The sequence below is a fragment of the Haliotis asinina genome, chromosome 14 (assembly GCF_037392515.1).
Source record: "Haliotis asinina isolate JCU_RB_2024 chromosome 14, JCU_Hal_asi_v2, whole genome shotgun sequence".
Classification (NCBI taxonomy): Eukaryota; Metazoa; Mollusca; class Gastropoda; order Lepetellida; family Haliotidae; genus Haliotis; species Haliotis asinina.
The window spans coordinates 16,676,208-16,692,193 of NC_090293.1; the positions used below are offsets into that span (position 1 = coordinate 16,676,208).

At 38.7% G+C, this 15,986-nt stretch overlaps 1 protein-coding gene across 1 annotated transcript in view; it reads right to left on the reverse strand.

Annotated features, from left to right (window-relative positions):
* Positions 1 to 1,594: 1,594 nt before the first annotated feature.
* Positions 1,595 to 15,986, reverse strand: part of LOC137261303 (peroxisomal membrane protein 4-like) — a 33,314-nt gene continuing 18,922 nt past the window's right edge. The window contains exon 4 of the mRNA XM_067799027.1: positions 1,595 to 6,138. Coding sequence (XP_067655128.1) covers positions 5,878 to 6,138 — 261 coding nt within the window. The 3' untranslated portion in view covers positions 1,595 to 5,877. The remainder of the gene's footprint in view (positions 6,139 to 15,986) is intronic.

The window sequence follows — 15,986 nt, forward strand, 5'->3', positions numbered from 1 at the left end:
ACAGTTACACATTGTCCAATAATTCAGTTACCCAGTTGGAAAATCATACACAATTTCCCACTAACCATTTATACATGGTGACCTGTTGTCCTATCATCCACAGTTACCCTTTGGGAAATCATACACAATTTCCCACTAACCATTTATACATGGTGACCTGTTGTCCTATCATCCACAGTTACCCTTTGGGAAATCATACACAATTTCCCACTAACCATTTATACATGGTGACCTGTTGTCCCATCATCCACAGTTACCCTTTGGGAAATCATACACAATTTCCCACTAACCATTTATACATGGTGACCTGTTGTCCTATCATCCACAGTTACCCTTTGGGAAATCATACACAATTTCCCACTAACCATTTATACATGGTGACCTGTTGTCCTATCATCCACAGTTACCCTTTGGGAAATCATACACAATTTCCCACTAACCATTTATACATGGTGACCTGTTGTCCTATCATCCACAGTTACCCTTTGGGAAATCATACACAATTTCCCACTAACCATTTATACATGGTGACCTGTTGTCCTATCATTCACAGTTTCCCACTGTTCAATTATCCACAGTTTCTCATTGTCCAGTCATCCAAAGTTACCCTTTGAGAAATCATACACAGTTCCCCATTGTCCAGTTATACATGGTGATCTGTTGTCCTATCATCCACAGTTACCCATTTTTCAATTATCCATAGTTTCTCATTGTCCCATCATCCACATTTATTCACTGCCAAATAATCCAGTTATCCACTGTACGATCATCCTCAGCTACACACTCTTTCATCATCCACAGTTACCCATTGTCCTATCATTCAGTTACCCACTGACCCACTATCAGTTACCCATTGTTCAACAATCCACAGCTGCCCATTGTTCACAGTTACCCATTGTCCAACAATCTAGTTACCCAATGTCCTACGATCCATATTTTCCAATTGTCTCCTCCACGGTTACTCATTGTCACTTCACAGTTCCCCATAGTCCCATCATTCACAGTAGCCATTGTCTAACACTTCAGAGCTGCCCATTGTCCTGTCATCCATATTTACCTACAGTCCAATCATCCAGATTTACACATTTTCCAATCATAAACAGGGTCCATCCATTCATTCACCTTCAACCATGGTCCAGTCAACCGGTTTCCTGGGTTATAAAGGTGATTGATTAGATCATTTGAAACCTCTAACTATACTATTGTGCCATGAAATTGTGCTGGACAAATCTTGGATTTGAACCCTCAAAACTGGATCTGGCTAGATGATATGATGTAGTGCTGCACTGGTTTCACCATTCCAAATTCCACCTGTCCTAGAAAATGGTGAGAAGGCTAATGTACAAAGTACTGCTTATTATATACTTTTCAGAACCTAACTGCTTGGTGTTCTATATTAAATGGCCAAAGAAACTCCGGTTTCGAAAAAATGAAATCTCATAAAAGTAAGCGCTCAATGTTTATATCTCCTATTTAAAAACTTGACCAAAAAAAAAAGAAAAAAAGTTGCATTTCTTTTGCTGTTCAGCATATTTTCTGCTTCAGGTTTCAGGTGCATCTTCTGCAAAAAACATAACACTATTCCCATACTTACTTGTACAAAAATATTTTAATCCAACATTCACATACAATGAATATATACACTGACCAAAAACCCTGGTGATATTGTAGATGTTGTTTGTGTTCCAGTACCAGTAATAATTCCTTGATCAATTATGAAGATAAACACACTTCAGAGAATAAATCTAACTACATGAAAATATTTTGATCATGTAAGTGACATGCAGTCTATCACACAAAAAGGAACTAATCAGGCTTTCCTTCAGTCTAGAATTGCAGACTTAATACCAGAAAGTATGTCAGTCCATTTCACTGGGAATCAAACCCAGATCCTTTATGCTGACAAGCAAATACATTAACCACTGTGCTGTATCACCTCCTCTTATAACGATTACAATGATTTTAATTTCTGAACAATGTGTTGTTAATCCCCTTCAGGATCCAACCTGGTGGGACCCATGAAGGTCCAGGTTTGAACTGGCCTAAAGTAACCCATGCTAGCCATAAGAAGCTACTAATGGGATCGGGTAGTCAGGCTTGCTAGTTTGGTTGACACGTCATCGGTTACCAATTGCGCAAATAGATTCTAAAGCTGTTGATCACAAAACAAGGTCCAGACTTGATTATTTACAGACCGCCGCCATATAGCTGGAATATTGCCTAGTATGGCATATAACTAAACTCATTCACCCCAAACTAGTGTGCATCAAGGGCCAACTTTCACAATACCATGTTAGCACAACCACTATCTTAAGCCTATGTTAGAGAATGGGAGTTGCAATGATTGTAGCGCTAAGATCACTTTGTGCAAGTGGGCCTTGGGTACAAAAAAGGTGCTTTTTACACATAACCACCTTTGATTTACAATAAGAATGGGCATGTTTACTGCCTAACTAGTGGCTGATGGCATGAGCACTGACCTAGTTGGTCATGTCAACACACAGACAGGTCACACATAATAACCACATATTGTGTGTCACCTTACGGTGTACCCATACACCCTGATGAATCAATATTTTGTCTGGGTACAACCTCAGTTCTTACAAGCTGTAACTCACTCTGGATCTGACCGAGAAATATTTTAAGGATTAAGAGTACAGTATCAATGCATCATGGAATACAAATTATCTGACATTTCATTCTCAATGATATAGTATCCAAGCTCCATATAACAAACCTCCCCACTCACTCATCCATTCATAGTGTTGTGTTTAAGTGAGGATTGCATGATGCAGAGCATCTTCAACAAATGATACATTTCCCCTGTCAAAGCATATTATTAGCAACCACATTTCCATGGCAACATTGTTGTGGAGATAATGGTCAGATCCAGTGTTGACCTGCTTGTCCTTTATTCTACATGGGCATCTGTCAGCAGCTGTGAAGGTTATTCCTATGCCATGTACAGGTTCAGACTGAGAGGGCAGGTTAAATGAACCTTTGTTTCAGACCACAGAATCTAGCCAAAATGTCGCTGAAAATGTCGTCTGCGAATAATCAAGTCCGGAAAAGACAATCTAGTGATCAACAGCATGAGCTTGATTTACACAATTTTGATACGATCACAGGTGTCTACAGCCCTGTTAGTTGTCTCGTGTGACAAGCATTGATTGCTGAAGACCAATGCTGTCGCGGAAAAAATCAGGATCAGAAAATAGGATATCACCTAAAATATATTTTTATTTGCTTGAGTGCTCCTTTCAAGATGTGTTAGGAGAATACAATAAAATTACAGAAATAAATTATTTTGGAAAGCAACTGATTCTCAGATGGCATTACATGTAGTAAAAGCATATAAACCATGTGATATGAACAAGTGGCCAGCTATTCATTTTCTTAACTACTTGTAATCTCTGATCCATAATTATGAAGGCAAAAAGTATATGTTAAACCTGAGGGTGAATTCTCAATGTGAGACATGGTTTCAATGGCAAAACTTGCACATCAGAGTGGATAATCTACATGTAGTCAACACAATATATCATATAGGCTGTGTGGTACCAACAGATTTAAGTGATTAGAATGGCTGAGTGGTACCAACAAAAATAACCAATCAGAATGTTTGTTTTTACCAACCTAAGTAACCAACCAGAAAGTTTGTGGTCCCAACAGAAATACCCAGTTAAAACAACTGAAATACATAGAAATACATTATCAGAACTGCTTGTGGTGCCAGGATAAAAAAACCTATCAGAATGTCTGTCAAGCCAACAGAAACAACCAATCAGGGTCCTGTTCCTCAAAGCAATCGTAGCACTACGACAGTCATAGCCCCATACTTTATCATAGACTTTTGACAGTCATAGTGCCATGATTCCCTTGAGGAGCGGGACCCAGACTGTCTGTTGTACCAACAAAAATACATTATCAAAACTGCTACATTGTGTCAAGATAAAATAACCAATTAGAATGCCAAGCCAACAGAAATAACCAATCAGAACATCAGCCTTGCCAATGACAGTACAGACCTATATAATTACTTTATCGCAAGAACGGCAAATGATGCAAGCTTTGATATAAAATTGTAAAACTGGTATATATACACAAAGAACTTAATTAAGCACCCCATGACTTTGACTGATCTTAACCATGATCTTTAACTTGATCTTGACCAATCTTAACCATTTGGAGATTATCTGGAACATGACCGGTCATCATGTGCAACAAAGGAGATCCTCCTGTACAGAACCTGGCCCCACTGGAAGCTGCTTTACATGAGGATCAGGAGGCTGACAGTTGGTATGAGGAGGAGAGTGTTGTCTATCATACAGTTACATGGTGGGTACACTTGGTACTGACCTTGTATTGCAAAATGACATTTTGAATGTTCATATTCACCAATAAATTCAACATTAAACACTCCAGGGCCAGATTTGGACAGAAATGGTTTTGTATGAAAATCAGTGTTTTCATAAAATGAGCAAGCGTCACCATAAAATCAACATGGATTCCAACCATTTTGTCATTTTTAATAGTCAAAGGATCATGGCGGTCAGAAAAACTGTTTTTCCATTGTGGACACAACAAGAACTTTAATGAACATGTTGCAAACCTATGATTGCAAAAATACAGGGGTTATTAAATAAGTTCTTTGTGCATATATAATATCTCTGAAACCATTTCTCTTTCAAGCTTTTATTAGTAAACATCTTTCATATATTAAAATGTAGTGGTAGCGGATATTTTAGAACACAACAGGCACTAAGGATACTGATTAGAATTTGCTCTCAGAAGTACTAAGTGAGGTTGAGAGTAAAATGCCAGTTTTAGTGGCATTTCAGTTGCATGTTGGCAGTTGTATATGGAGGAATGCCCTTGGGTCGCAAACATTCGTGTTACCATTCAGGCAAAATCTACAACTGACTTAGCTGATTTTGTTTGTAACACTGGGCAATATTCCAGTTGTATGATAACAGGATGTAAACCAAGAACTTTAGGACAGATTTTCTAAACGAGTGATTGTTTCTTTTGTTTGTATGTTGCTTAATAACACATTCAGCATTATGCAAGCTATATGGCAATAGTCTGTAAATCATTGAGTCTGGTCCAAACAATCCAGTGATGAACACTGACTTACGCAACTGGAATACAATGATATGTGTCAACCACCCGATCCACTTAGTCACCTCTCATTACAAGCATGGGTTACTGATAACCCATTCTGACCCGAATCTTCACAGGTACATCCAGTGATTGATAGTAGATTGACACTACCACAGAGGTAAGATGACATCAAACAAGTCACATTGGCTGTTGAACCAATTTTTTAAGTCACCTCTCACAGCAAGAATGGCTGCTGGGGGAACTAAATCAAACTGAACTGATAATCGGAGAGGCCAGCATCATCACTGGTATATGAAAATAGACAGAGAGGTAGTCTAGTGGTTGAGGCATCCTCTCATCACATTGAGGACCCAGGTTCAATTCCGCAGAATCCTGGTGTTCCCTGTGGTCGGTTATATTGCTGGAAGTGACATAAAATCATTTTCACTCACTCCAACATATAAATCAATCACAGATTTCAAAATAGGCCAGATCAATATTATTTCTTGTTTTACGGATCCACCTTTCAAGAGTAAGAAAAAATATTATCTATTCTTCCTTCCAAAAAATACTTTTAGTATTTAAAGGGACTATTACTCTTCACTTTATTGTTATTTTTTTTCCCCTCCTGCCTGTAGGTTTTCTGAGGACAAGAATAAAAAAAGACATGAAATAAAATCGGTCTGGCCTACACAATTTTAAAAAAGCACACAAATTTTTTCTAGCCAATATTCCTAGCATGTATAGTGCAGCATATTACCTTGTGACAAAACACTACCATGCTTTATCATTATTATATAGAAGGAAGTCTCTGAAGTCCCGCCACTTGTTGCTGTCATCATACAGATATGTCATTGACGACTTTAAAGAAGGCTGGAGAGTGTCTCTCTCATATTCAAACAACCAGAGTACTATTCCCCACACAACTGCCGCAAAAATGGGGAAGGGATCCTTCTTAGGCTTGGGGATATAGCCTCGCTTCACTGCTAGCTTCAACAGGCCATAAAGAATTCTCGACAATAGGTAGAGGTTGATCTGCAAGAAAAAATAACATTGCATGAGGCACATAGGGCATAAAAAAACCTTTGAGAAGGTATGGTTTGACAGAGCATGACATTTGTTTGCTGTTAAACTCTTCACTCAGCAATATTCCAGGTATGTGGCCATAGTTTGCAACCAATTGAGTCCGATTTAGTATCTTATGGATCGATCTATGGATCTTTGATTCGATGACATACATCAGCCTTTTCAGAGAGTCTGACAATCTGATCCAGCTAGTTGCTGAGGAACCCGGATTTTCATAGAGAACAGCTTAAAGAAACATTTTACAGGGACAATATACTGGGAGAAAACTGGATTTGGTTTCATTTAATCCACCTGGCAAACCAAACAAGGACATATGTTTGGTCATCGTACAATCCAAAACCCATATATCAGTAATATCACAGTGTGTCACTTCTGCGAGGAGAGCCCTAAATGACACCCAAGGTTACACCACTGGATCCTGGCACATGTAAAGGATGCAACTCTGCAAGGAAAATACAAGAGCCTTTGTACAGTGGGCCATACCTGCCTGCACAAGGAGAAAATTGATTGGTTTGTGGTTTAATGCTGCACTCAGCAATATTCCAGCAATATAGTGTTAGTCTGCAAATAATTGAGTCTGGACCAGACATACAACATATTTCATATTTGGGATTAAACTTTCTTAGAAAAGTATAGATTCTATTACTTTAGTTAGACTGAGTCCCATCCAGACTAGACAATCCATTGATCAACAGCAAGAGCATTGATCTATGCAGTTGGGATACCATAACGTGTCAACAAAGTCAGCAAGCTTGACCACCCGATCCCGTTAGTCACCTCCTATGACAACCATGGGTTGTAAGACCAATTCAAACTCAGATCTTCACTAGACACAAGAAGAAAACGTAGTGACAGTGTGACTGAGGGGTCATTATCAGCCTTATAATGTCCTGCTATGTCATGGTTTATTATCCTAATGTGAAGGAGAAAGGCCGTGATTTCACTCCTTTCACTCCTCATGCTAACAAACCTTTTTTAATTACAAGAAAAGATGTTGGCTTTAACCTATAAATACAGTTCTGGGTGGGCAATACACAGAACAGACAAATATTGTTTTGTTTGACAAACATTATTCTTTATTTACAAAGAAAATGTTTGTCTTTAATGGGAAAGAACATCGTACATAAACACTCCTGTTTCATAAGGCTAACGAACCCTTGCATATCCACTGACATACCATCTGTGACAAGTTACAGGAGTATACACTGCTAAAGGCTCTATTCATGCTCATCGGCCAAACCAGGAATTGATAACACGTCACTGAGGGGAAGCAAAGAAATCCATTACGTCAACAGTTTAGACACTGGAACAAACATCTACTGCTAAGACGGAAGTTCCAATAGAAATCAAGAAGGCATTCTGGCAAGCTTAGCAAGAGTGTAAATTTCAAGTGAAGCATTATCCCAAAGCAAGGTCTTCAAGTCTCAACAGCCTTGCCAGTTATGACGCAAACATGGTCCATTCAATTTTTCCATCTTTCATCTTCTGTAAACAGTTTATGTTTGAGCTGCAGGTTGGCTCTCAGTGTGCCCTGTAGCACCTTGTCTCTTGGGTAGTTTCATCTTTGTGTTATTGAGATAAATAGGCTGGTTTTGGATACATGATTGAAATTTGAATTACACTAAACTGGTGCGATACATTTAATTCAGTCACTTCAAAATAACTTGACAGCCACCCAAAAGAAAGGAAGTGCTTCCTGGTTGCAAGAAAATGCTCCATCAGTGCAGGAGGTTCAGTTTCAAAGTTGTAAAATGTCAGACTCGGTTGCTTCAATCGCAAGCATACCTCTTGAACTAATTAATTTACACCACCCTAAAGCAGCAAATGAAAAATTCAGCTTTTACCGGGGGAAGAGATGTTTTATGGTAGGGGAAATGTATTTTGAGAGAATTTAAGGACAGCTGATCCATATCCCTATCCATAGCTCATATTGACAAATTACACTCAAATCACTATATAAATATATATCCTCCTTATTCAAAACATTGACAGTTGGGATTCAAGTTGAGATTAAAGATCTGTTGCAAATGCCAGTCTCTGGAGATTGCATATCATTGTATCCCAATTGCTGGGATAAGTTTTTGTGATGTAAATCACATGATTGCCTAGTCAAGACTATCATTTGCAGAGTGTTATCACAATTTTACTGGAATATTGCTGAGTGCAGTGCTAAACAACCAAAAACAAAAAAAAAAAAATTGTTTCAAAAGGGATATTTCCTATATGTCATGTTTGAGTGTCTTCTACCTTCTGAAGGGGTGGTGGGGTTACTAAGCCTAGTGGTTAAAGCACTTGCTTGTCACACTAAAGAACCAGGTTTGATTCCCCACATGCGTAAAATGTGTGCAGCACATTTCTGGTGTCTCTGCCATGATATTACTGGAATGTTGGCAAAAGCGGCCTAAAACCATACTCACGCACTCTATCCTCTGTAGGATTTGAGATCAGTTCCTGAATGCATAAAACTGTTCCATAAGGCATTGGAAAAACAACACAAAAAGGCAAAATTAAATCCATGTTCTCTACCTGAAGTACTTATAAACTATCCCATCTTGCATCCATACTAAACATTTAGACAGCTTGCAAGGGACAAACAAATTACAAAGAAAGATAACAATTTTAATTACCATTTGAACAACTTCTTCTAACCAGATAGAAAATCACCTTACATCCAACTTGGCAAATAATAGCGCCTCTTGCCTTTGTTCTGTTGGTTCAGTTTAGTCTACTGTGCAAATTAAATTTAGACTTCGTCTCAATTGGCCCCTGTTTGTAGAAAGGGGCTAATGGTGGGTATTTCTGCAGCTAAACAAGTACCTCCAGGCATACCCCAACTGTTGGCATGAAGACACTTCTGTTATCTTTGAACTCAGCAACGTTTACATAAGGTGAAAGCGGAGAACAATAAAAAGTCGCCACTCATTGCAGTTGTGGGCTTCTTGGAGTGCATCTGTAATGACTTTCCAGTGGTTTCTCCAGCTTGCTAACAATCATTTCACACTTGTGGCTGACACACTGCTGCCAAAACCCATGCTTGTATTCCATAAACCTGGATACTGTGAAGTCAGGATTATATGACAAGTAGCTACACTGATGATTCATCCTAAAGGTCAATGGTTTTCAACCATTGTTCATCCTAAAGATGAACAGTTTTCATTCTTCGTTCATCCTAAAGTTCCTCATCATGATATTGCTGGAATATTGCTAGAAGTGGTGTAAAACCTTACTCACTCACACCTAAAGTCCTGTGGATTTCAATCATTGTTCATCCTAAAGATCATTGGTTTGTAATCATTGTTCATCCTAAAGATAAATGGTATGTAATCATTGTTCATCCTGAATGTCATTGTTTCCAAATCACTATTCATCTTGAAGGTCAGTGGGTATTATTTATTGTTCATCCTAAAGGACAATAGTTCTTGATAATTGTTCATCAATGAAGTTTTTGAAATGCATGCGTGGTCAATAAACTTTGCTTATCCTAAAAGTCAAAGTTTGTTAATTGTTGTTCATCAAGATCAATGCCCTTTCACTCATTGTTCATCCTAAAGGTCACTGCTTTTCATTCACTGTTCATCCTAAAGTTCCCCGCTCCTAATCATTGTTTATCTTGGTTATAAATCATTGTTCATCCTAAAAGTCAATGTTTCTAAATCACTATTCAGACTGAAGGGCAATGGGTATGCGACCCATTGCATTGTTGCGTTGAGCCTCAACAAGTCTAGGCATGACTTTAACACCAAATTTAAGATTGTCAACTATTGCACAAGCACTAAAACCACTACCACTAACCCCCAATCATATCTGAATGCTCATCTTATTCATACCTCTAAAAGATATTTGGTCGGCACCAAAATTTAAGGATTGGTTGGGTAAACGGAGCAACAATATTTTCTTTTTTTGATGTAATTATCTCTTCACATCAAGGGGGATGGTGGAGGGGGTGATAGTAGTGTTTCAGTCATGTCCACACTTCCTTGGAAACATACTTATCATGTTGATGCATAAAAAGCATCATCACCAATGACATGTTTCCACAAAAATAACACATAGCTGACTCATATCTATCTTACAAGTGTAAATCGTTTCCTGAAATATGTGCTAGCTTGTATGTATTGCACTCCCAAGTCCTTCATTTCCTGAGAAATGTAAGCATGCACTTCACCGAATTTCTCTTTAATACAGAATGCAAAGCCAAAATTCTCATTCATGTACTACTCTTATACTCAGTGCAAATGATACAAAAACACGCAGAACAAAATGTCAGCATACCAAGCACCAGTTTGGAAGTTTCTAAAAACATCCCGGCTCGCTCCAAGTTATCTAAGACAAGGCTCCATCCAACAGAGGATCCCAGTTCTGGATAACATCGGCACCACACAGACACATGTCGGTGTATGGTGATAAAATATGGATGGTAAAGACAAGGATTTATCCTTTTTTCTATTCCTAAGAGGGGTACCTTTCATCATGAAAAAATATCTTCTCACAATCAGGAATTCTAATCAGCTGGTAACACCCAATCAATCATTCTGCGACTCTGCTTTGGGAAAGCATTTTAAGGAGTATAACCAACTTATGGCATGGAGAAAATGGATTTTTAAATATTTTCAAGCCATGGAGAGAGTTAAAGGGGATTCATTTTCAATGATATAAGAGCGAAAAATATGGTTGGCTGTAAACTAATTGAATCAGGGCCAAACCAACATTCTTTGTACTACATCTTACAGAGCAGCCACCCGTGAAGGTCCCGGGGTGGAATAGGCCTTCAGCAACCCATGCTTCCCATAAAAGGCTGCTGTGCTTGTTGTAAGAGGCGACTAACGGGATCGGGTGGTCAGGCTTGCTGACTTAGATGACACATGTCATTGGTTCCCAATTGCGCAGATCAATGCTTTTGTTGTTGATCACTGGATTGTCTGGTCCAGACTCGATTATTTACAGACCGCCGCCATATAACTGGAATATTGCTGAGTGCGGTGTAAAACTAAACTCACTCACTCACTCACAGAGCAGCCACTGTGATGATCAACATTTGTTGTTACATGACAGACACCAACAACGTTACTAGGAAACAGTGAGTATAGCTTTATAATATTATAGCAACATTGCAGTGGAGCAAACCAGAAATGGACTTCAAAACAGTGTTAGAGGGCTGAGACACGGGTTTTACACTACTTCAACTTCAAGCAATATTCAAGCAATATGACTACAAGGGACACCAGCCACAGGATTCTCATACTGTACCTCAGTGAGGAATTGAACCTGGGTTTTTATGAATATGAGCTGATGCTTTCACCACTGGGCTCCCCATTGCCCTTCTTAAGAACCGGATGAAGCACCACTGTTAGGGGCAGTTAGGGACAATCTTGAGGTGATTGTGTGTGTCATGGATTCTTGTTTGGCCACAACAGCTTCTGAAGTCAAGACCACCTCTATGGTTTAGTAGTCAGAGTGTCCCCCGGAGAGCAGAAGGTTGTGGGTTTGATCCATGGTCATGTCATACCAGAGACGTTAAAATATGGTTCTTGCTGGTCCCTGCCTTGCGATCAGCATTAATGTGTCCAACAAGAACTGGTCAGCTTGGAGGCATTATAATGTGTCTGTGTGGGGTATTCATGCTTAACTGCGGCATGTTCTCAGTGTGCCAGCAACTTATGATAAAACCAACTTAAGTCGGGGTTAGTACAAGCAGTTACACATACATGTACATGCATGTCATCATATGAGCAAAATTTAAAAGTATAATGCTAAAGTTTAAACACCTCTTATCATAATTAAATTTACGTGTTATGAAAATTACGCATTTTCGCTCTTAGAAAAATATAATCCTAATGTTAAGATATAAGACTTTGACCATGCAAGGACATGAAAGAAATGTATCTCTTTTCAGCAACTTTAAACTGAATTATCTAACAATATTTGCTCCCAACACCTCTGCAAATGTGAACTTTGAAAAATGCATGTGGGTTTTGCTTTAACTGGTGATTTTTGTTATTTTATTTCTTATCCATTGCAATGCCTGTAGGTTTTCTGAAGGCAAAATTCCATAAAAACAAGACATAAAATTGACTTAATATTCAAAAACCAATGCTGCTCAAGACTCCTCTCCATCATAAGGTGCCCTTCTTCAAATACTTTAAAGAAAAGCATCCTAAAAATATTTTAAAACTCTGTAAACCATCTGTGACAAAATAGTGCCACTTTAAAAGACATGAAGGAAATTTGCATTAATATGACTTGACAAACCCTCTAAATCTGTTGGCAGAGGTGCTATCTTGGCATGTGATATGCACAAGTCTTTCAAGATGCTAAGCAGATATGTCTGAATCTGTGGACAGACAACACAAAGCTATGAACATCACACACCTCTGAAGACAGCATCCCCATTGAGAAGTGAGCTTTATCTAACAGTTTGGCAACGTTTTCAGGGTAAGTAGCAGAGTATATCCTGTACTGAGATAGTGTGTCATCTTGTCAGGACCAAACAGAATGCTTCACAATGAAGTAAAGCATTCATATCTTCCTGCTTGCAACTACTATCTCTTAGAATTGAGTTGTGTATTCTTGGCTGAGGCTTATTTCCTGAGATAAAGCTGTCACAATTATTGCCAAGTTAAGCACAGGGATAAAAGGGAGATAAGCGATGATATATCTTGTACACTGGGTATACTATCAATAAACTGGGCTGAACCAGCCAGAATTATATCATTTTATTATCAGAGTTAAGAAACAAACTGCCACCCACACAATGGCCACATGGTGATTATATTGCATCCATGAATGCAATATCTTTGTACAAATTCAGCAAAAAGAATGTCAAATTTGTGGTAATTTTGATACTGTAGCACCTTGAACGTGTAAGTTCAGCCATCTTTGAGTTGCAGCCAATTTGCCACTTTTGAGATATGTACAAAATGAGGTAACACTGAGGTGAAGGTGCAAAATGATATTTGCAAGTTGTTTACACCTCTATATGAAGATATGGGCAAAGAAATCATCAAACATTTCCTTCTGTTAGTAAGATCATCAGGTGTAGAATGAAAATGCCATGGCAACAAACCCTGGGCAGATTCATCAGATACCAAAAACACATGACATATGAATTTGTCACCAAAGTCTGTCTATTCTCTTTGCACAATAAATGAATAAACATTGTTCAAAACTTAGTATTGAACATAACATAGCCTTCATGACTGATTTAAAGGGATCTTTTCTTCAAAATTTAAGAATACCTTCTTCTTTCAGTCTTTGTATTTCAAGTTAAAAGACCTACATTCAGGATACAGGGGTTAGTCAACTTTAGGATTTAACAACACCTTCTTCTTTGAGATTTAAGGAGTCTTTTTATTTCAAGCTACAACACGTTCATTAGGATACAGGGGTTTGTCTACTTATGATTTAAGGTTTCCTTCCTCAAGGATTTTAGAGGTCATTACACTTTTGGGATTTAGGGATATGTTTCCTTCAGAATTTAGGAGATGCTTTTACAATGTAAATTAAAGGGTCCTTCTTCCTTGTCATTAAAAAGATCTTAAAGTTTAACAATTAAGGAGCCCTTCTCTTCTGGGACTGAAGGGTCCTATTAATTCAGAATTCTTGAAGTCTAAATTAACCATTCCTGGCAGGTGGACGTCTTGCCATGGCAGGTGTACGTCTTGCCACGACATCCGTGGGTATGTAACAAGAGGGAGAACAGTATTCCAGTGAAATCATGCCAAGGTTGCGTTTCACAATGTGATTGCTACGACTATCGTAACTCCTGTACTTTAAGTGTAGGAGAAACTACGACTACAAGGGTTTACAAAAGATTGTAAACCCTGTCAGGATGACTCTTAGAGTTCACTATCTCTTGAAAACCCAAGTAGGAGTGGTTTCTCCAACTTATCAACCGTTTTTGTGTAAAATAATTTTTAAAATAATATAAAACCATTGATATTAGTATGCTCTGGTGCTTCATAATAGATCTCCACGGGGTACACGGAACAGTGAGTGCGTTGACATCACATGGCCGTAACCCGTCCGATTTTCAAGACAAGCTTGTGCTTTCCATGTATTGCATGTGCGCTGCCCACAGTGCCTGTCTTCTTCACAGCGATCCAGGGCTAATACACATTCCAGGGACTTACAATACACACCTCTGATTATATAGTGTAACCATGTGTTATAACCATGAAAAGACTATCTGAGACGACAGTTGGATTCGAGCCAGGTTGATAACATAGAATTTCGACAGTCATTGCACTAAGATCACTTTGTGAAACAGGGTTCAGGCCAGCTTGATTTGGAGATTAAAGCTGAAAGGGATATCCCCACAAATTGGTCTTCAGTAACTCATGCTGATAGGGTGTTCAGGCTTGATGACTTTGGCACACGTCATCGGTTCCCAACTGCGAAGACTGATGCTCACACTTTTGATAACTGGGTTGTCTGGTCCAGACTTGATTATTTACTGACCACTGTCATATGGCTAGAATATTGCTGAGTGCAGCGTTAGTCAAGAAATCAACCAAAACTCAAGGGGATGCTGGAATTCCTTAGTGTTTTACCACTTTTGATAAACTTGTTGCCATGGAAACGTCGAAAATATTTTATTCAGAATTCCAAAATTATCAAACAACACCACTACACCACTAGACCAATCTGCTCCGGAAAAAATAAATGTGTGCATGGACGGACGGATGCATGGATGGACAAGGTGCGTTTTAATACCCCCTGCAAAATGCGTTGCCGGGAATAAGAATAGCTTTGATATATGTAGATATCATCTGATACTATATTAACATCAAGAGGAGAAAAAAATATTCATGGAACTAATTTCAGTATATACTATATCCGTCATAATACCTTGGAACAATACTGCTGGTAGAATTTGGAAATGAATACACTAAACGTGCATGTGTAATTTGGAGACCACATCATCGTCAAGAGTATGTTTCATTACTAAACAGATTCTGTGTGGTAGCCGAGTGGTTAAACTTAAAATGTTTGCTCCTAACTCAGATGACCTGGGTTCGATTCCCCAGTTGGGTACAATGTGTGAAGCCCATTTCTGGTATCCCCAGCAGTGACATTGCTGGACAATTTCTAAAAGTGGCATAAAACTAAACCACACCACTCCACTGTCCTTGTTTGTGCTATGAGCCTATGGGGATTGTGGCACATGACTGCAGGTATTGCCATTCTTTCCTTTCTGTTTAATGGCACAAGCAGCTACAAGACGACTGTCTGTAAACATCCTAGTCTGGACCAGACAGCCATGTGATTGACATAATGGTGTTTGAGTTACGCTTTCTGGATACAATGTCCAAGTCACATGATGACCACCCAGTCACACTGGTTGCCTCTTCAGACAAGCATGGGCTACTGAAGATGAATTCTAACCTTGATCTTCACAGGTAAATCAAGTGATTGATAGTGTGAAAGAAGATCCACACCACTGAGGTACGAGTCTGACTACCCAATCACATTGGTTGCCACTTAAGACAAGCATTACTGAAGAACAATTCTGACCTGGATCATCACAGGTAAATCCAGTGACTGATAGTGTGAATGAAGATCCATACCACTGTGGTAAGATAACAAGCCATCAAGTCACACAGGTTGTCCAACCATCTATTAAGTTGCACTTAAGGAATGATCTAATTAACAGCATGAAATTGCAAGACTAAAACACTTCCACAGAATATACTGCAAGAATATACTGTTGTCATGCTCAACATCATCTATGACATTTCCTTGTAAAGTTTCAGCATCACATCACAGTTCAGAGAAGACTTTGAAAGACACACAGTCAA